This window comes from Lemur catta, chromosome 17, assembly GCF_020740605.2.
Source record: "Lemur catta isolate mLemCat1 chromosome 17, mLemCat1.pri, whole genome shotgun sequence".
In the NCBI taxonomy this organism is placed as follows: Eukaryota; Metazoa; Chordata; class Mammalia; order Primates; family Lemuridae; genus Lemur; species Lemur catta.
Window position 1 is genome coordinate 26,350,686 of NC_059144.1, and position 24,078 is coordinate 26,374,763.

At 43.3% G+C, this 24,078-nt stretch overlaps 1 protein-coding gene across 1 annotated transcript in view; it reads left to right on the forward strand.

Annotated features, from left to right (window-relative positions):
* Positions 1-1,422: 1,422 nt before the first annotated feature.
* Positions 1,423-24,078, forward strand: part of PSMF1 (proteasome inhibitor subunit 1) — a 39,507-nt gene continuing 16,851 nt past the window's right edge. The window contains exons 1-4 of the mRNA XM_045529563.1: positions 1,423-1,720; positions 8,480-8,632; positions 10,188-10,270; positions 15,777-15,962. Of these exons, the coding sequence (XP_045385519.1) occupies positions 1,592-1,720; positions 8,480-8,632; positions 10,188-10,270; positions 15,777-15,962 (551 nt within the window). The 5' untranslated portion in view covers positions 1,423-1,591. The remainder of the gene's footprint in view (positions 1,721-8,479; positions 8,633-10,187; positions 10,271-15,776; positions 15,963-24,078) is intronic.

Here is a 24,078-nt window from a genome sequence, read left to right on the forward strand (position 1 = left end):
GAAAAATTATCAGGGTTAAAGAGTGGAGGTTATTTTGGATGGGGCAGTAGGAGAAGCCCTCTGTCAGGGCTGCTAGGAAGTGAGGGAAGGAGTTATTTGATATAAAGAAACAAATCATGCAATTATTTGGGAAAAGAGCATTCCAGAAATAGGAATGCAAAAGCCTGGAGAACAGAACACATGACGAGGGAGACTGGTTAGGAAGCTAATGTAACTGTCTGGGTATGAGATGCTAGAAGCTCAGACCTGAGAGGAGGCAGTGCAGTTGGTAGGAAGTGGTCAGATTCAGAACACACTTTGAGAGTAGAGCCAAGTAGCTTTGCTGTTGGATCAGATTTCGTGCGAGAGAAAAGGGGAACGAAGGTCATTGCAGCCAGGAGTAAAGAGGATGAGGGGACAGTTAGAAGTACTGGGCTGGTGGGGCTGCTAGGGTGGGAGGTTCCTGCAGACCACAGGGAGGATTTTACTTTTCTGTTGAGTGTGATGCGAACCCTGAGAGGCTTTGAGGAGAGGCACACAGTCTGACTAGTATTCTAACAGAATCTCTGTGGTTACAGAGTGCAGAACAGACAGTAGGGAGACTGGGACTGACACCAGACATCCATCTGAGAGATGACAGTGGCTTGGACCAGCATGCTGACTGGGATGGGGAAACCAAATTTATTTGAGTAAAAACAATAAATGAATTTCAAGAAACTTGTTGAAGAAATAATAGGTGGTAAAAATCATAAAGTGGGTAGGCAAATCAATGATTGCAATTTGGTAGTGGGTCAGCAGTTGTGTCTTCTTGGGGAAGTGGCTTCAACTCTATGAGCCGTTTTGTCATCTGCAAAATGGGGATGAAAATGGAGTATGCTTCACAGAGTTGTTGAGAGGGTGAGGTAAAGGTTTTGGCACAGGATGTAACATACTATAAACACTTAATAAATGTTATCCTAGGAACCAATCTGCCAAGTGCCAATACCCTCTCCACCACTCGCTGGCTGACTGTCATTTTGGTCAGTTTATCCCTCTGTGCCTCTGTTTCCTCATCTGTAAAGTGAGGCATAGTAATCATGAATACCAACTGCATACGCTGGGTCGTGAACACTAAATGAATCCAAGTAAAGCATTTAGAATAATGTGGCATGTAACGAGCACTGCATACACGCTAACAACGATTAGGAATATATTTTAGCTATATTTCCTGGCCCCTTCCCCGGCTCACTGTACCCCATTTTGCGGATGAGAACTCTGTGGCTCACAGCAAGGTGGCCTGTCTGGCGACGCCCTGAGCGAAGCAGCGCTGTCCGCCGCAGGGGAGGTGGGGAGACCGGCTTTGAAGAGCCGCGCTCCCTGCGGGCACTCCCTGGCGGAACCTTCAAGCGTCGCGTTCGCGTTTCCAGCCCGGCGCGCCTCGCACAGGCACGCCGGCGCTTGGAGCTACTTCCGGCGGCTGCGCCGCACCCCCTGGCGTCTCCATCTTGGCTGTAGGTGTAGGACGGGCTAGAACAGGCGGAAGAGCGTTGCTGAATTACAGCCGTCCCGAGGGCCAAGCCTACTCACTCCTCTCTCCGCCTCCCTTCCTTGCACGCAGGAGCCGCAGCTGCTCATGGCGGGCCTGGAGGTACTGTTCGCATCGGCAGCGGCGGCCATCACCAGCACGCAGGACGCGCTCGTCTGCTTCTTGCACTGGGAAGTGGTGACACACGGCTACTACAGCTTGGGTGCCAGTGATCAGGTACGCCACCGAGCCAGCCGTCGGGAGGGGGGAGCTGTCTTCTGCCCAAACCCGGAGTTCCGAAGACCTGGTCCAGAGCGTCAGACTTGACCACCTCTCCAAGTCTGGGGTTCAGGACAACATTGGTAAAGTTTGCAGGTCAGGGACGCTCAACTCTCTCAGCCCAGCCCGGAGTCCCTCACAGCACAGCTGGCACAACATGATTTGTAAACCCAAGGACAGAAACTTGCTTCAACACACCCTGGCAGTCTCTTAGACCAGGACTGTGTGGACTTGGCACTGAGACAGGGGGTTAGCTCCCCAGAGCGTTCCTCACTCACCTGAACCCCTCTAAGCCCGTTACCACACAGCCTGGGGTGAGGTTGAGGGGACTCACTCAATCCACCACACATCTGAATCCAAGCACGGGTGTGGAGGTGAGCTTTGACCTACCCAGCCTCAGTTAAGGGCCCTTTCTTCACCCCTCAGCCTGGGCCCAGAGAACTCACACACCCTTCACCCTTTACTGAAGGGCCCAGTGCAGCCCACTCAACACTGTCATCCCCAGTTCAGACTCTGGGAGAAAACCACTCCCTGCATATATGCACACATACACCTGAGTGTGAATATCAAATGAGCTGTCCCCATAGCTGTACCCATAGGGCCAGCCCCTCCTGTATTTGCATCCTAAAGCTCTGCCTCTTATAGCTAGGGACCCTGTCATTCCCACAGAGCCCCAGGACTGCTTGGCCCAACCCACCTCATTAATTCTTTGCTCTACCACCATCTTCCCTGTTCCTTCCCTGTGACCCTCACCCCCAACATCATCCTACACTTCCGCTCCCCGGGAGAACTAGGCCTCACCCACTCACTGCCCCTTCAGTTCCCATCTGCTCCACAGAAAAAATATCCTACCAACCGTGCTCTCCACATACACACACTTGGGCACTCTGTACTTCACGCCTGCTCCTCAGTGTCATTCTCAGAACCAGTTCTCATTCTCAGAACCAAGACCAGCTTTGGGAAGCAGACCACCCAGGTCTTGCATCTTGCAGTGAGATTTTAACCTTCCCTTCATTTTTAACTGCTTCAGTTCTCAACACATGGCCCAATCCTTCTAATCCTTTTTTAGCTTCTCAGATGTACATCAGAGTCTTATTAATTTTATTCTCCTAACTTAGTTTCAGTCACCTTTCCTCAAACACACTTTATACATTCTGAGCACTTAGGCAAGTATCACTCTCTCCCCAATACTGTCCCCATTCTTTTCTGCCCTTAGAACTAAGAACTAAGGACCAAGACCATTGTACCCTTCTCTCTTTTTTTTTTTTTGAGACAGTCTCACTCTGTTACCCTGAGTAGAGTGTTGTGGCATCAGCCTAGCTCACAACAACCTCAAACTCCTGGGCTCAAGCAATCCTCTTGCCTCAGCCTCCTGAGTAGCTGGGATTACAGGCATGTGCCACCATGCCCGGCTAATTTTTTCTATTTTTAGTAGAGATGGGTTCTTGCTCTTGCTCAGGCTGGTCTCAAACTCCTGACCTTGAGCGATCCTCCCTCCTTGGCTTCCCAGAGTGATAGGATTACAGGCGTGAGCCACCATGCCCAGCCACTGTACCCTTCTCACACTTTACCCCCGTCAGCTCCAGGAATTAGAGCACAAGAACTGTCAGGGATTTCTGGCTCGTTTTTTTTCAGATCTCAAGTATCTCACTGGGACCCCTGCTACACATTTGGAACCCCCATTCTCACCTCCTGACTCACACATACCTCATCCCTCATATAGGCTGTAAGAGTAGAGACAAGGCTGGAAAAGAAAGGCTAGTCTTTCTCACATACATATACACGCACACACCTAGAAGCAGAAACCATTTCTTCCTCCCAGATGCATCTGTCCTTGGCCCTTCTGTTAATACTGCACTTCATTCCGCTCTTGCCTTTCAGAATTTCAGACCTTGGGACAAGGTAGAGACAGCTCCCCTTCCCCCCGTCACAAGGATCAGGCCCCCCTTTCAGCGCATAGTCCTTCCAACAGAAATCTAGTGTCTCCCCACTTGCCCTACTCTGGCTTTCTGATCTTCAACAGCTCTTCACTTGCTCCAGTCATTTCATTTCAACTTTTCCTGGAAAGTTCTCCCAGGAAGCTGATGTGTAGGATGACGCAAGGTACAGTGGGGTTGGAAAGAGGAGTAAAACTTAGCTTTGACTTTGGAGCTCCCTGCTCTTTGCTCTCTTCTTCAGATGGGACAGGTCTGCCCTGCTCTCTGCCCCTCCTCACGTACCTCACTCCCCTTATATACTCCGAGCTAGCTACTTCTACTCTGCCACACTGTCAGAACCCCTTCCTCCTCTGTCCCCAGGGCCAGGAACTTGTTTTAGAGGGCCTGTCTGACTCCCTTCGCCTTTTGCCATTCCAAAAGCACATATCAAGGCTGCAGATCTGCTCCCACCACTGGTCCCATCACTCATCCTGTGTGAGTGACCTTGTCAGTTTCGGGACATCAGTTCACATAGGCTGGTGCCTCCTTCCAGCTGGCTTCATCCCCTTGCCATATACTTGAGGCCCCACATTTTTCATGTGACGTGTGCAGAAAGAATATGATCTCATTAATGCTGATTTTTAAAAAAACAAAGGTTCTTGACTGGTTCCCAAAGGTCCAGTCCATCTAATTCTGCTCCATTTATGGTGCTATCTATGTGTTGAGCCCCTGCAGACCAAAACAGATGCAAGTTCCAGACATCTTTGGGGAGGCCACGGAGCCTGGGGAATGGGAGTTTTGTGAGGCATTGCCCACTGTCTCTCTGTCCACCCCAGCGCAAAGTCTTTCATGCCCCCGGAGGGGACAAGTGTTTGGATTGCAAACCAGAACGTGGTGTATTTTTTCTCTCTGCCTTTTCTCCTTAAATGCCACTGGGCTCAGGTTGCACTTGTCCTTCTCTCACTTCTGGTGAGTCTACTTCCATTCAGAGTAGAAGCCGTTTGGAGAGGCATCTTTCCTGTTAATTTATTTAAGAGAAGGTTTAATTTTCTAGTCTGGGGCCAGCAGACTCAGCTGAGACCAGTAGTGTTTGCCAAGCTCAGAGGATGTTTGTGTTGCCCTTCCATCCACCTCCTGCTCCCCACCCTTCTGGGGGTGATAAGGAGAGGAAGGTCCCGAGAGTATGTACTTGACTATATAATAAAGCAGTTAAATAGAAAGCTAGATTGTCTGCCATTGCCTTCAATAAAAGCCCAATATTCAAATTTGGATTTCTTTTTTGACATCAGCACCACTCTTCATAAGAGCTTTACAGCTGTGTCCAGTGATGTAGGTGGCAAGGGGATAGAGATGGCCACCACATAAGTTAGAGAATTTTGGTTTTTGTTTTAGGAAATCTAGGGATTACAATGAAAGAGAGAAAATGCCCGAAATGATCTGTTGGAGTTTCTGTGGATGCCTTTTAGCCCAGAGGGACTGGGGTGAACTCATGGCCATTAAGGAATGCTTCTAGCCCCAGGAATTTGCCTAAGAAGACAATTATACTTACTCTCCTGATGCCAGTCTGGTGGACCTGGCTCGGAAAAATCTCCAGCCATAGCCTGGGTAGCCAGGAACTCTGAATTCCAAACCCAGCCCTGGACCTGACTTGCTGTGACCTTGGGCAGTTCTCAGCCCCTCTCAGGCCTTAGATTTTTCATCAGAGGGAGTTAAACTACACAGCCATGTACTTTGGCTACTTTCCAACTGTAGCTTTCTGGGATGCTTGATATTTGATGCCAGGGCCTTCAGGGCAGTTGAATGCCATGTTTGGCCTGATATCACCAGGGCTTGTCCCTCTCAGTCCCACTTCTGTTTTGAGGGGAACATCAGTTCCATTGCAGTGAGAGACATCAGCCTCATCTCACCTCAGGAATTTTCTCTTAACTCTGGAAGCCAAAGGTGATGGGGTGGTGACCAGACCAAATTATCTATATTCCAAGAGAGAACTCTGGTAGATTGAATGCTGTACATGGAGGATATAATATAAACTGAAAGGCCTTTGACAGAACAAAGATTAGGTATGTCATCAAATTCCTGGCTTCCAAAGTAAACCTTGAATCCACAACACTAAACTATTTGCAGGAGATTTTTCCAGTTTAGGGTGAGAGAATAGTTTCTCTTTCTCACTTAGCAGAATGGTTTGATTAGTTTCACTTTCATTTTTTGATCACTCTCATTTCTCTTCTTCAGGCCTGTGAATTTCATTGTCATCCATCCAGGTTTTAACCCATGCCAGTTGTGACATTTTGAATTTTATTTGGGGCTGCTTTCCCAGTAAATTCCTGAGCACCCAGGGTCACCCACAGAGGAGAGGCCAGCAATTCTCAATTCATAGTCTCCTATGGCCTTTGGTGTGTGTAAAGTCCTGCTTTGCTGGACTTTGGTATTTTGGCATTGTTCTTCATCTCTGGTCCCACTCCCACCCCTCCCACCATATTCTCGTGAATATAGATCTTCCCAGTCCACCTGCCTGTGTTGAGCAATATAAATATGCATCTGTGAAAAATATATGTAGTATTTTCTGTGTGCTTTTTAAAATTTTACATAAATGGTGCTGGGCTGTAAACCTTATTTTTTCTGAACTTTTCTTTAGGTGATGTTTTTTAATTTTATATATAATGTTACATTTAGACCAAGTTTGTTTCTTCTGACTGCTGTATAGCATTGCACTGTAAGCATATTTCATATTCTACCTCCACTTTGGCTACCCTGGCCAAGGCTGTGATGAAGAGCCCTTCTCATACCCCGGTATATCTGTGCTCAGGGTTTTTTCCAAAAGTAAGGGATTTGGGGTCACAGGGTATTGTCTCACCTAATTGTACTAAATACTGCCAGATTGCTCTCCAAAGGGGCTGTACAAGTTTAAATGCTCACCAGCAGTGCCTGGAGGTTCCCATTTTCCCCACATCCACACAAACATATGGCAAAAAAATAGAAAAGAGGATAATACCAGTCAAATGGATGTTATCTGGTGTCTCATTATTTCAACCTGTGCATCTCTGATTGCTAGTGAAATTGAATAACGCTTTCTTTATATACTGTTAGCCACTCTTTTCCTTGATTGTATCTTTCGCCAGTTTTGAGGGTCCTCAATTTTTATTGTTCATTTTCCAGGCCTTTGTGTGCAGGTTATTAATTCTTTTACATTTGCAGCCATGGCAAATATTTCTTACTAGTCTGTGGCTGCCTTTTAACTTGGTCCGTAGCATCTGTTTTTGAATATAAGCTTTAAATTATGAACAGTCTCTCACAGTCGGGCACAGTGGCTCACACCTATAGTCCCAGCTGCTTGGGAGGCTGAGGTGGGAGGATTGCTTGAGGCCAGGAGTTCAAGACAAGCCTGGGTGATATAACGAGGCCCCATCTCTAAAAAAATAAAAATAAAGTCTAAAGATTTGCAGAAATTATGAACAGTCTCAAAGCCAACATTTTTTTCTTGTATGGGTCTTGTTTAAGAAGTCTTTCCCCACCTAGAAATCACTGTATTTGTTTTTACTATAGAAATAATTTGAGAACTATTTCTCAAACTTTAGTGTGTAAAGGAAAGTCCTAGGATTATTAAAAAAGAAAAGAAAGGAAGACGTCACAACTTACAAGATGCATTTTATACCCACTAGGTTGGCAAGCATTAAAAAGTTGGACAGTAGCATTGTTGCTGACCACCAGGAACAGCAGGAGCTGTCAAGACATTGCTACTGGGAGTGTAAATAAGTACCACTTTGGAAAACAATTTGACCTTATGAATTAAAAGTTCTTCCTCCAGCTGTATTCTATAGAAATGTATCCACTTGTGTGCCTGTTGTGTACAAGAATGTTCATAGCACCATTGTTTATGATAGCAGAACAAACTGGAAGTACTCCTAATCACCATCCACAAGTGACTGTCAACTGCAGCATGTTCATGTGATGGAATGCTGTGTAGCTGTGAGTGTGAGTCAACTATAGTCACATGCACTGACATGGATGAATCTCAAAAAACAGTATTGAATAAAAAAGGCAAGTGGCAGAAGTGATGCCATTTGTATAAAATTCAGAAACCTTTGAATCAGTGTATTATTGTGGTTGCATGTATAGTAATACAACTGTAAGGAAAAGCAAAGAAATTTTTTAAAATAGGGAGTAGTCGTTACCCTTAAGGCAGAAGGAGGGACATTCTTTGGGGTATGCTACCCAAGGCTTTAGTAGTAATAGTGATTTTCTGTTTCTTAAGCTGGTGATAGCTATCATACACAGGTGTCCATTTTGTAACCCTTTTTTATCTGGTACATAGGCTACATTTTGTGTATATATGAAAATTGTTTGTAATTTTTGTTAAACCACTGCAGTTGGGGGCTAAGGTGTTACATTAGTGTCTGTGTTTTCAGTCAACACTTGTGATCCTGTTGCAGATGGCCCAAGGTCTAAACTTTGAAAAACACTGTTTTAGAATTTTACAGTGTCCCTTGAGATGATTTGCCTTATTCTTAGCAGGGGGATGAGAAGGAGATGATTATTAAACAAAGGCTGCAGACCCTTGACAGGTTCCAGTGCAGTGTCATAACGGCAACCAGATATGAGGAAGAGAGCAGTAGAACACAAATCCAGAGACCGTGGTCCTAGGCCTCTAACTTGCTCTAAGATCTTACATAAGTCACTGCTCTTGACCTCTCTGTCCTCATCTGTGAAGTGAGGGGGTGGGATTAGATTATCCATAGGGTCTTTTATATGTCTGTGTTCTAAGGTCATGATCTTTCTCCTTTCTTCCCTGGTATCCTCTCAGCCGGGTCCCAATGATAAGAAATCAGAACTGCTGCCAGCTGGGTGGAACAACAATAAAGACCTCTACGTCCTCCGGTATGAGTCTAAGGATGGGTCCAAAAAGCTCCTTGTGAAAGCCGTCACCGTGGAGAGCAGCATGATCATCAACGTGCTGGTGAGTCTCTGAGACACGCAGGCATCTGCTGCTGAGAGTGGGGTTGGGATGGCCCTTTTGAAACCCATTTAACCATGTGGATCCAGAGCCATCAATGTTTGTGACCTTCACCCAGTGATTCCACTTCTGCAACTTTATCCTGAGGGGAGAACACTAAGTATAGAAAATATGGAAATACAGATAAGTACACCAAGGTGTTTACTGCCTGATATTAAGGAGGAAGGACTTTCTGTCAACAGGTGAATGGTTAAATAAATTAAGGTGAACCCATTCTGTGACAAGACAGGAGAAAAAACCTATAGCCCCAGTGGGCTACTTTGGTTCCTTAAATAAGCCGAGTTCTTTGCTGCCTTGGAGCCTTTGCACTTCATGTTTCCTGTGTTGGAGGGCTTCTGCCTTCCACTGCCTGCCACCTTACACATACACATACATACTCTCTCTCTCTCTCTCTCTCTCTCTCTGTCTCTCTCTCTCTCTCTCTCTCTCACACACAATCTCTCTCTCTCCCCACTATTCCTTCAGCCTGGCTAACTCCCTCTCGTTTTTACTTCCTCGAAAAGTTCAGTTCTGTCTCCCCACCCCCACCTGCCAGAAAAATCTAGATTATGCCTCTCTAGTCCATCATTTTATTTTCCTGCCTGGTACTTGTCACAGCTTGTAATTATGTAGTATTTGTGCTTTGCTTTAATGTCTATATTCTGCCACTGGACTATAAGTGCCAGGAGAACAGTGACTTTTTTTTGGTTAAGTTTTATCTTGGTTGTCTGTGTGTGGTCATATCAAAGTATCCTGCTGTATGTATTGTACTGCATCTTGCTTTTTTCACTCAGTACGTCTTGGAGGTCTTGACATGGGAATACTATAGATAAACCTTATTTATTTTAACTACTATGTAGTATTCCATAATTTATCCATTTCCCTCTTGATGAACATTTAGATCTTGTATCAGATAGAGTTCTTAGTTGCAAATGACAGAATCTGCTCAGGTTAGTTTAAGCAGAAATGATTTATTAAAAGAACCAGGATAGCTTATTGAAAGAGGTTCAAAGCTGGGCTTCCAGAAACAGTGTCCCAAATCATGCCATGGAAACCACTGCTGCTGCCACGTCTGCCAAGTATTAGGTACTGGCTGATACTGTCCGCTGTAGTGCCCCTTTCTCTTCAGCCGTTGATATTGGGACCACTGCAGCCTCTGCTGCTACCCTCATTAGCAAGATGGCTGGTTCTTGCTGGGCCTGCTGCTCCATGTTGCTCACCTTAAGTCAAAGTTGACACATCCATTTAACACCTCGCTTATATGCCTGCGCCTGAGCTGTAAAGGAGCCTAGGAAGTAAGTTTTCTGGCCTCTGCCTTGGAAAGGCCATATTCCCAAATCAGAGAATTCTCCAAGCATTAGGAGGGTCTTTCATATATTATAAATAGTCCTTATATATGTGTCTTTGTGAATATATGTATTTCTTGAGGTTGAATGTTTAATTGTTGCCCTCACCCAGCCTACCTACTCATTAGCCCACAAATATCCCAGTCTCTCATTTTTTGTTTTCATTTTTCTAGGAATATGGCACACAGCAAGTGGCAGACTTGACCCTGAACTTAAATGATTATGTCGATGCAGAACACTTGGGCGACTTCCACAGGTACTTCTAAATGATGCCTTTTCCCTGGGAAAAAGAAAGAACCAGTGGCAAGATACAATGAATCTGGTAGAAATGTCCAGAAAATTGAGGATGGTGAACAAAAGAACCTTTCACTCCTGGGCACAGTCACTTCTCGATTCTGTTTTTTGTTTTTTGTTTTTTTTTTTTTGAGACAGAGTCTCCCTCTGTTGCCGGGCTAGAGTGAGTGCCGTGGTGTCAGCCTAGCTCACAGCAACCTCAAACTCCTGGGCTTAAGTGATCCTACTGCCTCAGCCTCCCGAGTAGCTGGGACTAAAGGCATGTGCCACCATGCCCGGCTAATTTTTTCTATACATATTTTTAGTTGGCCAGATAATTTCTTTCTAGTTTTAGTAGAGATGGGGTCTTGCTCTTGCTCAGGCTGGTCTCGAACTCCTGACCTCAAGCGATCCACTGGCCTCGGCCTCCCAGAGTGCTAGGATTACAGGCGTGAGCCACCGCGCCTGGCCTGGCCCCTCCTTTTTGTCTCCTCCCCTCCTCCATGCAGCTTGTGTGTGAGGAGAAGGCTTACGTGTTCTGCTCCTGCTCACCACCCTCCAGTGGATTTCCTACATAGCAGTGGGACCAGTCTTTTTAAAACGTAGGTCAGATCATGGTTACAGCTCTTGCTTGAAAACCCTTCAGTGATACTACCTCACACCCATTAGGATGGCAACTGTTAAAAAAAACAGAACATAAACAAATGTCATCCAGGATGTGGAGCAATTATCAATAGGACCCTTTGTGCACTGTTGATGGGAATGTAAAATGGTGTAGTCACTGTAGAAAACAGTATGGCAGTTTCTCAAAAAATTATATTACCACATAATCCTGCATTTCCACTTCTGGACATATACCCAAAAGAATTGAGAGCAGGTTCTTGAAGAGATATTTGTACACCCACATTCTTAGAAGCATTATTAGTAACAACCAAAAGGTGAAAGCAAACTAGGTGTCCATTGACAGATGAACGGATAAACACAACGTGGTATATACATATAATAGAATATTTTTCAGCTTTAAAAAGGAAGGAAATCCTGTCACATGCTACAACATGGAGGAACCTCGAGGACATTATACTAAGTAAATAAGCCAGTCACAAAAGGAAAAATACTAGATGATTCCATTTATATGAGGTCCCTAGAGTGGTCACATTCATAAAGACAGAAAGTAGATGGTGGTTGCCAGGGACTGGAAGGGGGAGAATGAGGAGTTATCATTTAATGGGTGCAGAGTTTGTTTTGCAAATGAAAAGACTTAATAGAGATGGCTGGCAGTAGTGATTGTACAAAAGGGTGAATGCACTTAATACTACTGATCTGTATACTTAAAAATGGTTAAGATGATACATTTTATGTGTATTTTACCACAATTTAAAAAAAAACCTTCAGTGAGTGTTCATTGCTCTTAGGATAAAGAAAAAAAGTCCTTGATGAGGCCTTAAAGCTTCATCCCTCCCCTCCAACCTTGTCCTTCACCACTTCCCCTCAGTCCCTGTGCCTCAGCCACGGTGTCATTCTCCACCCCTCTTCACACCTCTTTCTTCTGCCTAGAGCACTCTCCCCAACCTCACACAACCATCTTCTGTGCATCCTTTGGTTCCCAATTTAAATGTCAATTCCTCAGATAAGCCTCCTCTGGCCCCCATGTTTGATACTTCAAGATGTCCTTTTTAAGCATTTAATAAGTGGGTATTTTATGATTAACTTCTTCAAGTAGGTCTTCCCCATTTGCCATGATCTCCTCGAGGGCAAGGCTTGAGTCTGTAATGCACATAGTAAACAAAAGAATGAAAGAGAGAAGTGAGGCCAGGCCTGGTCGTGGCAGAGAGCTGCTGCTCTGGGTGTTGCACCCACTACGATACCTCCAGCCCCCTTAAGGGGGTAAGGGAAGGACATTTGGAGTGTAGTCTCTCTCCAGACTTCATTCTGGAATTCCACTGGGAGAGAAATTGGCAAAACCTGTGGAAGAACCCAGGCACTGTATTGTCCATTCATCCTCATTAGAGCATTTAGTCCCCTCAGCAATACTGAGAGAGAATTGTGATTGTGTCTACATTTGTTTTGGGGCTTTGTGTGTGAGGGGGATGTTGTATGTTTTGTTTTCATTTTTGATTACTGTGAAATGAGGGACACAATAGTACTATGTCAGAGTGTTTTCTGAGAATAAAATGAGATGTCAGCAGACAGAGTGCTTAGTGCTGAGTCCAGCTCTTGCAAATATACAAAGGAAAAAAATCTGACCACCAGGAATCATCTCCATGGAAACTGAGGCTGTGAGAGCTGGGGTATGGGTCTGCGAGGCCCTCCCTTGCTCCCCTGCTTTCCAGCCAGCAGCACGGAACCCCCTTCCTCTCTCCAGCCCGCCTTGTTAGGTCATTGTGGTGTGTCTCAGCTCTTCTAGGAATTTGTGTCCCTCAGTCAGCAAACTCTGATTTGCTAAGGAGCATGAACCTATGGTTTATACTCCTGCTATGCTCTTTCCGTGTCAGACAAGATGATGGGCTGTCTTTTGCCACTACCAACATGGGAATTGTTCTACCAAGGCTTAGAAATTGTGCGAGAACTCCTTCAGGACTTGGTGGTCTTTGAATCAGGCTTGAGTTTTACACTTTCTTAGGGAGATCAGAGGCCTTCCTCTGATCACACAGCTCATCTGATTGAAAGGTAAATCCTCCATCCAGCTTGGTCAGGCAAGCAGCAGAGTCCCTAAGGCTCTGTATTCTAAGTGGGAACATGATCTGTGTAAGATTTAGGCCAAGGTTCTTGTTTTTACCTATGGAAGTCCAATAGCTCCAACACTATTTGTTATTCCTTCATTGAATTACTTTTACAACTTTGTTTGAAATCAATTGTCTGTACTTCTATGGATCTATCTCTGTATTCTCTATTCTTTGCCATTGGTTTTATGTCTATTCTTCTGCCAATATTAATCTGCCAGTATTGGTTATTATAGCTATAGGGTAGGCCTTAATATTGAGTAAAATGATTTCTCCCACTTTTTTCTTTGTCAGTATTGTTTTAGCTATTCTAAGGGCTGTGCCTTTCCATATTAACTTTAGAATAAGCTTGTCTGTGTCTATGAAAAACCTTGTTGGGATTTTGATAGGAGTTGCATTAAACCTATAGATCAATTCGGGGAGAATAGACATTTTTGCTATGAACATGATATATCTCTCCATTTATGTAGGTCTTACTTGATTTCTGTCATCATTTTGTAATTTGCAGCATATGGATCCTGTATATGTTTTGTTATTTTTTTTAAGCAGGAAAGGGCGTAATTATAAATGGTATTCTCTTCCTAGTTTTGGTTTTCAAATGTTCATTATTAGTATATAGAAATGCAGTTGATTTTTGTGTTTTGATTTTGTATTCCATCATCTTGCTGAATTCAAGGTGTTCTAGGAGTTTTTTGGTACCTTCCTTGGGAATTTCAAGGTAGACTATCATGTCATCTGCAAATAGGCAGTTTTATTTCTTACTTTCTAATCTGTATACCTTTTCTTTTTCTTGCCTTATTGCAGTAACTGTAGCTTCCAATATTATGTTAAATAAGTGTAATGAGAAAGAACATCCTTGTGTTCCCAGTCTTAGGGGCAAAGTAGTCCGTCTTTCACCATTAAGCATATTGTGCTGTACATTTTTTATAAATGTTCTTTATCAAGTTGAGGAAGTTCCCATTTAGTCTTAGTTTGTTGAGAGTTTTTATCATGAATGGATTTATCATGTTGGATTTTGTCAAATGCTTTTTTCTGTATCAATTGATATGATCATATAATTTTTTTCTTTAGCTCATTAATATGGTAGATTGCATTGATTGGTTTGTGACTGTTGAACCAGCCTTGCATACCTGGAATAAATCCTACTTGGTCATAGTGTATAATTCTCTTTATACATTTTTTATTCAAATTGCTAATATTTTGTTAAGGATTTTTCCATTTAAGTTCATAGGAGATACTGGTCTGTAGTGTTCTTTTTTGTGTACTATCTTTGTCTGGTTTTGATACTGGAGTAATACTGGCCTCATGAAATCAATTGTTGAGTGTTCTTTCCTCTTATATTTTCTATAAGTGACTGTAAAATTGGTATTAGTTCTTCTTTAAAAGTTGTATAGAATTCTCCGCTGAAATCATCTGAGCCTGGAGATTTCCTTTTTGGGATGCTTAAGTGTAAGTCAGTTCTTTTAATAGAACTATTCAGATTATCTGTTTCATTTTGGCTGAGTTGTTATAGTTCATGGTTTTGAAGAATTAATTTATTCCGAGTTGCTGAATTAAGTTGTTCTTAGTATTCTCCTATTATCCTGTCAGCGGCTACAGATCTGTTTTTAATATCTCCTGTTTCTTGATATTGGTGATTTATGTCTTCTCTCTTTTTGTGTTTGTCAGTCTTGGTAGAAGTTTGTCAATTTTATTCTTCTTTTTTTTTTTTTTTAAAGAACGAGCTTTTTGTTTCGTTAATGTTCTCTATTCTTTTCATGTTTTCCTTATTTTCTGCTCTTATCATTATTACTTCCTTACTTCTATTTGCTTTGAGTTTAATTTGCTCTTCTTTTTTTGGGTTCTTGAGATCAGAATTTTGACTATTGATTTGAGTTCCTTCCTCTTTTCTGACGTAAGCATTTAGTGCTATAAAGGTTCCTCTCAACGATGTTTTAGTTATATCCTACATATTTTAATATGTTGTATTTTTTTAGTACTTCCTCTTTGATCCATGAATTATCTAGAAGTATGTTGCTTAATTTCCACATATTTAGAGACTTTCTGTTTTGATTTCTAGTATAATTCCGTATGGTCAGAGAACATATTCTGTATGATTTCAGTTCTTTTAAATTTGTGAGGTTTGGTTAATGGGCCAGAATGTGGCTCAATTTAAAACCCCAATTTTTTAGGGACCCTAGAGTCCTGCCCACTCTCTGTTACCTCAGCCTGCCTCAACACCTCAGCTGTAGCTCACCTAGCTTGTCTCTCACAGGCAGAGAGAAGAGGTCCAGGCAGGATGGCATTGATGTTAGTGGCAGCCTTCTGAGGACCCCTGAGTTAGTGACAGAAGTGGACCTTGAATCCCCAGAGCCCTGACTACCTGTCCCTTGAACCTGGTTCATCCTCCCCATGGAGACTTTGCCTTCCGTGACCCTTCCCATGACACGTGATGAACACACAATGAAGCTGAGGGAGGGCTTGGGTGGGTAGGACAGAAGAGTAACCAGTCCAGGCCCTGTGCCCCTCCACCCTTACCTCTTTCTAATGGGGTGGTAAATGAGGAGGGGCAACTCAGATGCCTAAGAAGCTTAGGCCCAAATCTCGGAGACAGCACGAGGCTGTTGCCCCCCTCACCCAGGCCCGCCGGGCGGCCTGCTCCCACCCTGGCAGAAAGGCCAAGTGCAACACCAAGAGCTCTCAGGGCCGCCGCCAGTGTCGCCGCCAGAGTACTGTTTGCAGGGTTGCCAGCCAACTGCAAACCGTTGACTCCTCTTCTACTTCCCACAGGACCTACAAGAACAGTGAGGAGCTTCGGTCTCGTATTGTTTCTGGAATCATCACACCTATCCATGAGCAGTGGGAGAGGGCTAATGTAAGCCATCCCCGCCGAGAGTTCCCCCCTGCTACTGCCAGTGAGGTGGACCCACTCCGGATTCCTCCACACCACCCACACAGCAGCCGGCAGCCTCCCTGGTGAGTACGGATCCTGCAGCGGGCAGCCCACGCTTCTACAGAGGGGTTCCAGCCAGCCATCCCCGTCCTGCCACTGATCCCTCCCTGGTCCTCATGTGTTTTCGACAAAATTGTCAAAGTCTTAGTGCATGGACGTAGAAAATGAAGATATAAATGAAGCATTGAGTTCTTGGCACTGCTACTAGGCCCCCTAATTACAGCATCTTAAGGCCACCCAGAGTCCCCGAGTCTGCCCAAGGGTCCGTGCCTCCGGGGCTTACATGCAGTAATCCAGGGTTGCTGCCCAGGTGATTCACAGTTAATTCATTCCAGAGCTCTTTGTTCAGGCCCCAGGCCAAGCTTTTTGAGAAAATGCAGAGATGCAGAAGTATTATACTTTGCCAGAGGGGATGCCTTAATGTCTTACCCATTTCATTTTATTTCATGATAGTTCCCGACCTCTCTAATAACTTTAGAAGTTTTCCAAAATAGCATGGGGTATAAACAAGTGATGTCCAAGGTCTTTGCAAATTAGGATGTGCGGCGTTGGGACTGGAGACTTCTGTTCTGAGAAAGGAAACAAGGACCAGGGACCTTAGTCTCTAGCTGAGACAGCACTTCCCAGTTTGGAGCCCACATTGTGATAGCAATAATGGGGTTAGCAGGGAGAGTTGGCTGCAGGGCACATACCAAGCACTTAATAAATATAAACTACCATTGTTATTTTATTCTGGTTTGCAATTACATACCTTTGGTTAGTTAAAAATGGGAAATCAATTTAAATTTTACAAGTAATAATTGGCAAGTCTCTTTGGCAAAATCTTCAAAAATATTGAGTCCTGTGGAGAGAGTAGAGAAAAATAAAAAGTGGCTGAAAAGGTTGGGAACAGCTTGTCTGATCTAACCTTCTTATTTTACAGAAGGGAACAGAGGTAAGATGACCTGCATAAGGTCACCACCCACTAATAAAGAGGCAGGGCCAGGGCTGGGGTTCAAGTGTCCTCACTCCCAGCACTATGATCTAAGCAGCGTATGGTGGCAAGATTGAAGATTAAGCCCTAGGCAGCAGTCAAGCTGAAGATTTCTAGACCTGAAGTAAATAGTAATTCTCAACTCTCTTAGACCCATTGCCCATTTCAAAACGAATATTCTTTGAAATACCCTTTACTATATTGAAGTAGAATTCACAGTCTATTAACTTACCTAATGTACATTTCAAAACGATTCAGTATAAAGTCATAACTATAATATAAATGAAGAAAAAGTAATTAATAAGATGATAATGTATATTTCAATGTGTAGGTATCTGAGCTTGAGTATACTGGAAAACATTGATGTTTACATCTGTATGTGGAATTATCGTGAATTCCACAGTAACAGATGCTGGCTTATACAGATGTATTATATCAACAACTCAAATACCACAGAACTATGTTGCTGTTATTAACATGACTGTTCTGAAATGGTAAATGGCTCTTAGGAGAATTGCAAGCAAAATAGTGGTTGGATGGTGTTTATTCATTTACACCATAGTTACATTCCTGGAAAAATGTGCTTATGTCAAAACAGTAGAAAAAATACTTTGTGTTCATGTATAAAATGACCTTATACTCAACTAATTTATGTAGGCTTTACACATTTCTAAGTGTCTAACAAGACATTCAAAAGTTGTGTGAGATGCGGGTCATTGTTCATCATGCAGAACTCTACTGTCTTCAGCATCTCTGCTCTCAGCCTATAAATGCCAGGAGGGTCCTCCAGCTACTGTGATAAGCAAAACGCCCTCAGGGCTTCCACAATGGCACCTAGAGTCTGTGCCGCCTTAATTGGGAATTGTAGACCTGGAGTCCAGAATTGCAAAGGTAAAAATCCTAGCCTTGAAAGAATTAGAAAGTCGCCATGTTGCAATTTGTGCTGAAATGATTTACCTATCACGAATTATCAATGGCTGCTAAAACCATTAGGTAAAGGTTGATAGGGGCCTTCATAACAGATGAATCAGGCTGACCTAAACCCATTGATCAATGTTAACACTAAAAGTGGGACAGCCAGACATTGTACAATATTATATAATAGTAGGTTCACAGCAACCTCAATCTAGATCTAACTCCCAGTTTAAAAGTTTGAAGGACAGAAGAATGAGCTAAACAGACACATGAGGTTATAACAGCCAAAATTAGAATATGGAAAGTTTTTACAGGATAAATTGACCTTGATTTTTCATCAAATAAATGAATAGCATGGGGAGAAAAGGGAAAAGGAGGCTGTTATTAAAAGAGCCATATCAACTAAACACAATGTTGGACTTTGTTTAGATCTTGATTTAAACAAACCAATTCTAAAATTCATTTTTTAAACATTTGAGGAAATTTGAGCATAGACCATGTGCTATATAACATTAGGAATTACTGCTAATTTTGTTAGGTGAAATAAATAAATTCTCATTATGTTAAAAGAAACAGAAGTCTTTATCTGTTAGAGAAATATGGTGAAGTATTTAAAGGTGAAATGCTATGTCTAGAACTTGCTTTAAAATAACTCAGCCCCACAAAAGAGTAAGGTGTTGGGAGAGGGTGGTGTAAGTGAAATAAAAATGGCAGGCTATTGATAATTATTGAAGTTGGGTGGGAGGATACACAGGAATTCATGATAATATTGTTACTATTTTTTGGTGTGTTAAAAAATGATCTTAATAATGAGTTTTTTATTAATACCAGTTCTTCACAAAGTCTTCCAAAAAATAGAAGAGGAGGCAATACTTCCCAACTTCTGTGAGGCCAGTACTACCCTGATATCAAAACCAAAGACATCATAAGAAAACTACAGACCAGTATCCCTTATGAGTACAGATCTAAAAACCCTCAACAAAATACTAACAAACCAAATCCAGCAACATATAAAAAGGATTCTATTATACACCATGACCTCGTGAAATTTATTCAGGAATGGTTGATTTAGCATCTGAAAATAAATCAGTGTAATATGCCATATTAATACAACAAAGGACAAAAACCACATGTTCATCTCAATAGACGGAGAAATAGCATTTGACAAAATCCAACATTCTTTCATGATAACAGCATTCAACAACAGAAGGGAAGTTTCTCAACCCAATAAAGAATACCAGAAAAAGCCCACAGCTAACATCCTCCTTAATGGAGAAAGATGGAATGCTTTCCCCTTAAGATCAGGAACAAGACAAGCATGTTTGCTTGTGCCACTTTTATACGGTATTGTACTTGAGATTCCAGCCAGTGCAGTCACTCAAGAAAAAGAAATAAAAGGTACCAGATTAGAAAGTAAGAAGTAAAAGTATCTGTATTTGTACGTGATATGAGATCTTGTATACAGAAAATCCTGAGAAATCCTCTAAAAAACTTAGAACTAATAAACAAGTTCAGCAATGTGGCAGAATACAGGATCAATAAACAAAAATCAATTGAATTCCAAATATTCTGTGTGGAAAAAAAAGAAAAAATATCAATTGTATTTCTATATTTTAGCAGTGAACAATCTGAAAATGAAATTAATGAAATGATCCCATTTATAACAACCTCAAAATAATATACTTAGGACTAAATTTAACAAAATAAGTACAAGATCTATACACTGAAAACTATCAAACGTTGGAAGAAATTAAGGAAGATCTAAATAATGGAAAGAGATCCTATATTTATTAATATTAGCAGTGCTTCCTAACTTGATTTGCATATTCAATGCAATCCCAGTGAAAATCCCAGCAGGTTTTTTTCCCAGGAATTGTCAAAGTGATCCTAAAATTCATATAGAAATACAAGGAAACTAGAATGGCTAAAACAATCTGGGGGAGGGGGGCGGGGGGGCACAAAATAGGAAGATTCACAGTTCCCCATTTCAAAGCTTACTGCAAAGCTTCATTCATCAGTAACCTACTGATTGGGAGAAAGTGTTTGAAAGCCACATATCCAATAAAGGAGTCATATCTAAATAAAGATCTTTCAAAGCTCAACGGCTTAAAAATCCAATCAGAAAATGGACAAATGATACAGAGATAGTACACTGAAAAGGTTATACAGATGGCAGCTAAGCACATGAAAAGATGCTCAGCGTTGCTAAGTATTAGGGAAATGGAAAGTAAACCACAGTGAGTTACTCCACACATATTACAATAGCTAAAATAAAAAATAGTGATGATACTAAATCCTGGAGAAGGGGCAGAGAAACTGGATCTCTTATGTAATACATTGCTGGTGGGAATGTAAAGTGTTATAGCTACTCTGGAAAATCATTTTGCAGTTTGTTAAAAAACTAAACATGTGCTTAATAATTAGATCCAGGAATCACACTCCTGGGAATTTATCTCAGAAATGAAAATGATACCCACATTAAAAACCTGTACACAAATGTTCATAGCAGTTTTATTCGCAATAGCCCAAAACTGGAAACAACCCAGATGTCCCTCAGCTGATGGTGAATGGTTAACCAAACTATGATACATCCTTACTGTGGAATACTACTCACCAGTGTAAAGGAATGAACTGTTGCAATTTGGATAATTAAGGTCATTGTGCTGCGTGAAAAAAGCCAAACCAAAAGGTCACATATTGTGTGATTCTACTTATATAACATTCTCAAAATGACACAATTATAGAGGTGCTAAACAGATTAGTGGTTGCCAGGGGTTACGGATGGGGCAGGGCTGTGGGTGTGATGATAAAGAGCAGTAACATGAGAGAGATCTTGGTGGTGGTCTAACTATTAGGGGAAACGGAGTGAAGAATACCTAGAACCTCTCTGTACTATTTTTCCAACTTCCTGTGAATCTTATTTAAAAATAAAAAGATTTTAAAAATTTAGATGCTGAGGATCCACTTAGGTTCTTAAGTCCATGGCATTTATTGAGCTCACTGTGTGAGGGGCACTGGATCTGGCCCTGGGTGTTTCACAAAGGCCGGTGAGGCCATCTGCCCTCCTGCCCTCCCATCTCATCTCGTCTCGGCAGGGCTGAACGATGTACTTGGGAAAGCGCATAGAAAAAGGAGCCTGAACCACACCTGGTATTCAGGGAAGGCTTCCCCAAGGAAAGGACTGACCGCTAAGCAGGCTCCTGAAAATAAGGAGGAGATAGGCAGAGAATAGGACAGAAATGGTGTCCCAGCCTGAAGTCCTGTCCTGTGCAGAGCCCTGGAAGGACAGGCAGTGTAGCTAGAGCTGGGTGGGGCTGGACAAGTGAGTTGCTCAGCCCAGGACAAACTTCCCCAGTTAGAGGTAAGGGGAAGGTTACAATACTCCTAATCAAGGTGAAAAATTACCAAGTAAGTGGTGTGGGCCTCAGTTTAGGGAACCTTTACTAAGTGAAAGCTCTGAGTCTTTGGGGTAAGGAAGGCTTTGGGGAAGGTGCGGATATTGTACTAGGCCCAGAAGGTGGGGAGGGAGGCTGGGCATGGTACCAGCCAAGCACTGGCCTGCTGTGGGCACAGCAAGTCCTGCCTTAACCTGCCCTTCAGGTTGTTTTGGTTGGCAAAAACCTCCGGTTCCCTGTCCTTGGAGTTCACCCCATCTTTGATAATAACACCACTCAGTTATTTTGATCTAATCCTGAGATTATTGGCATTTTTCAAAGTACATGTTTTCTTTGGTCACTTTTTCACCTCTTTGTACCCCTGTCACCTGGACCTGTGTCTGTGGGTCCTCTATTCAGCAAATGTTTGTTTTTGTCTGGGTTCAGGGATTCCTGGGGCTGGGCCTCTACTTTGCTGTGGGAGACAGGTGAGTTAAGTAGAGAGAGAACTGCCGTTTCGGAGGTTAGCACAGAGCTCCTGCAGGGGTAGCCTGGGAGAGGCCTCTTGGAGGACGTGCTGCCTGAGCTGTGTCTTCATGGAGAAGAGACCTGTTCCTTAAGCTCTTTCTTTGCACGTGTCTGAATTATTACATAACAGATTCCTTTTAGAGGGAAAGTTGTTCCAGGCTGAAGGAACAGTAGAACAGAGGCATCAAGGTCTGAAAGCATGAGACTGTCTCTGAAGTTTAGAGAAAGACTTTGTGTCTGGAATCCTAGGATATTAACAGCTGTAGAGGATTGGACCAGATTTTGGAAGGCCCCCGATGTGAAGTACATGAATCTCCTCATGGACGGTTGGAAACCACTGAAGTATTCTTACGAGGTCAGCAGTACATTTGGCTGAAGAGCCTGGTGGGTTGAGAGGGTAAGGCAGAAGACTGAGCCTTGTCACTTCCATTCCACTTTTAGCAGGTTGGGCTTGGCCCCCTTCTTTCTGCCACTGCACCCCAACCCCCATGTCAAGGAGAAAGTACTTTTCATGGCAGTTATAAGTACAGGCTTTGGAGGTTGATCAGTTGGCTTCAAACCCTGAGCTTGCAGCTTTACCTGTCTCTCATTGAGCACAGTTAGCCTCTCAAAGCCTCGGTTTCCTGATCTGCACGTTGGGAATAATTATGCCTGTCTCAGGTTTTGTAGGATTGAATGTGAAGATGGATAGCACATATTGAGCTCATTGCTTAGAATATAGTAAATGTAGCCAAGAGTGGTGGCACGTACCTATAGTCCCAGCTACTTGGAGGGCTGAGGCAGGAGGATCACTTGAACCCAGGAGTTCAAGGCTACAGTGACCTATGATGGCACCACTGCACTCCAGCCTGGGCAACAGAACAATACCCCATCTTAAATAAATAAATGGATAGATAGAGGATCCCACTCAGGTAGCTGGCAGAGAACAAGACTAAAGGTGTAATGAGTAGAGGGTCCCCCAAAAGACAACCTTGTTTTATTTTTTTAAATACCTAGCATCTACCCTCCAAAAAAGGACTTGATACAATGAAGCCACTTAGGTGTTAGAGTGTCAACCCAGAGGGAATGTTGGGCAATTGACTTTAGGCTGTGGCCCAGCCCTTTGTGAACATTGTTTCCTGTGTCAACAGCATGGTCACTGTATGTCAAGGATAGAAGCAACTTCCATTTCTTGGCTGTCCCTCATGCATTGACTGATGAACCAAGTGCTTTCACTGATGGTTGCTCATCTTCCAGATAGCGCTACAAGATCGGTGGGTCCCTACCTTGCTGGAGAAGCAACAGTAGGTGGGGGAGGTAGCATGAGTCCCCAGAGTTATCCAGCTGGGAGAGTGAAGAAGGGGGCTTACCCCTAAGTGGGGCTGGCCCAGCAGCTTACACTTTCCCCGCCGTACCCATCGGCTTCTGTTCATGTAGTAAGCAATGTGCACAAATTCAATGTGGTACAGACTGATTATAGGGAAAAATCCATCCCATTCCCTCCTCAATTCAGTCTTTCTCAAGCAGGCCTGTCTCCCAGGTCTAGGACACTGAATTGGGTGAGATGATTGGAAGAGGAGGCAGAATGGTTAGGAAGCTTTTTGTCAACTTTAGCCAGTTGACAGCTATCATCTTCCCTAAGTAGTCACCTCACCTGCCTCCACCCGGACTCCCTGCTTACTACCTTGCCAGCCCCCACTGTCTGTCAGCTCTGCTAGCTGTGATGACACCGATTCTTTTACTGTAGCCCCTCCACTGTGTTTGCTTTACAACCAGGCACTCAACAATTCCACCTTTTTGTTTCTCCCTCAAATGTGCAATTTGTGGGTGGGGCCACAGGGCAGGAAGGAAGGAATAAGCAGCCCAGAAGCTGTTCCCTCTGGCTGCTGCAGGGTGTTAATTACCCCATCACTGAGCAGCCATCATGGAACAGCCTTGTCTGGTGCTGAGCAGAAATAGCTGCCTCTGCCCCTTCCCCCAGGACACAGTTCTATGCCTCACCCATCACCTTCCACACCCCCATTTTGCCTCTCCTACACCTGGAAATTTCCAAATGCATACTGAAGTTGGGATGTCTGCCCTAGCCCATGAAGAGATTTGTTTCCCTAAGTATAGTGACATGTGTCCAGAGCTTGTCAAAGGATGCTGGGTCTGTGTGATACTGGGTGCTTCTAAGCAAGCAGTGTAGCTGGAGAGAACATTCCATTGTGGCAGAGGATTGAGGGTGGGCAGTAGGTCTGTCTTACTCCTGAGATACCTAAGAAAGAATTATTAAAAACAACCCATCTGTAAGGGAAAATTTTTTTATCGAAGCCTAAACTTTGTATTGTCATTATGGGTCTCACCCATTTCCCTGTGCTCATTCTGTCC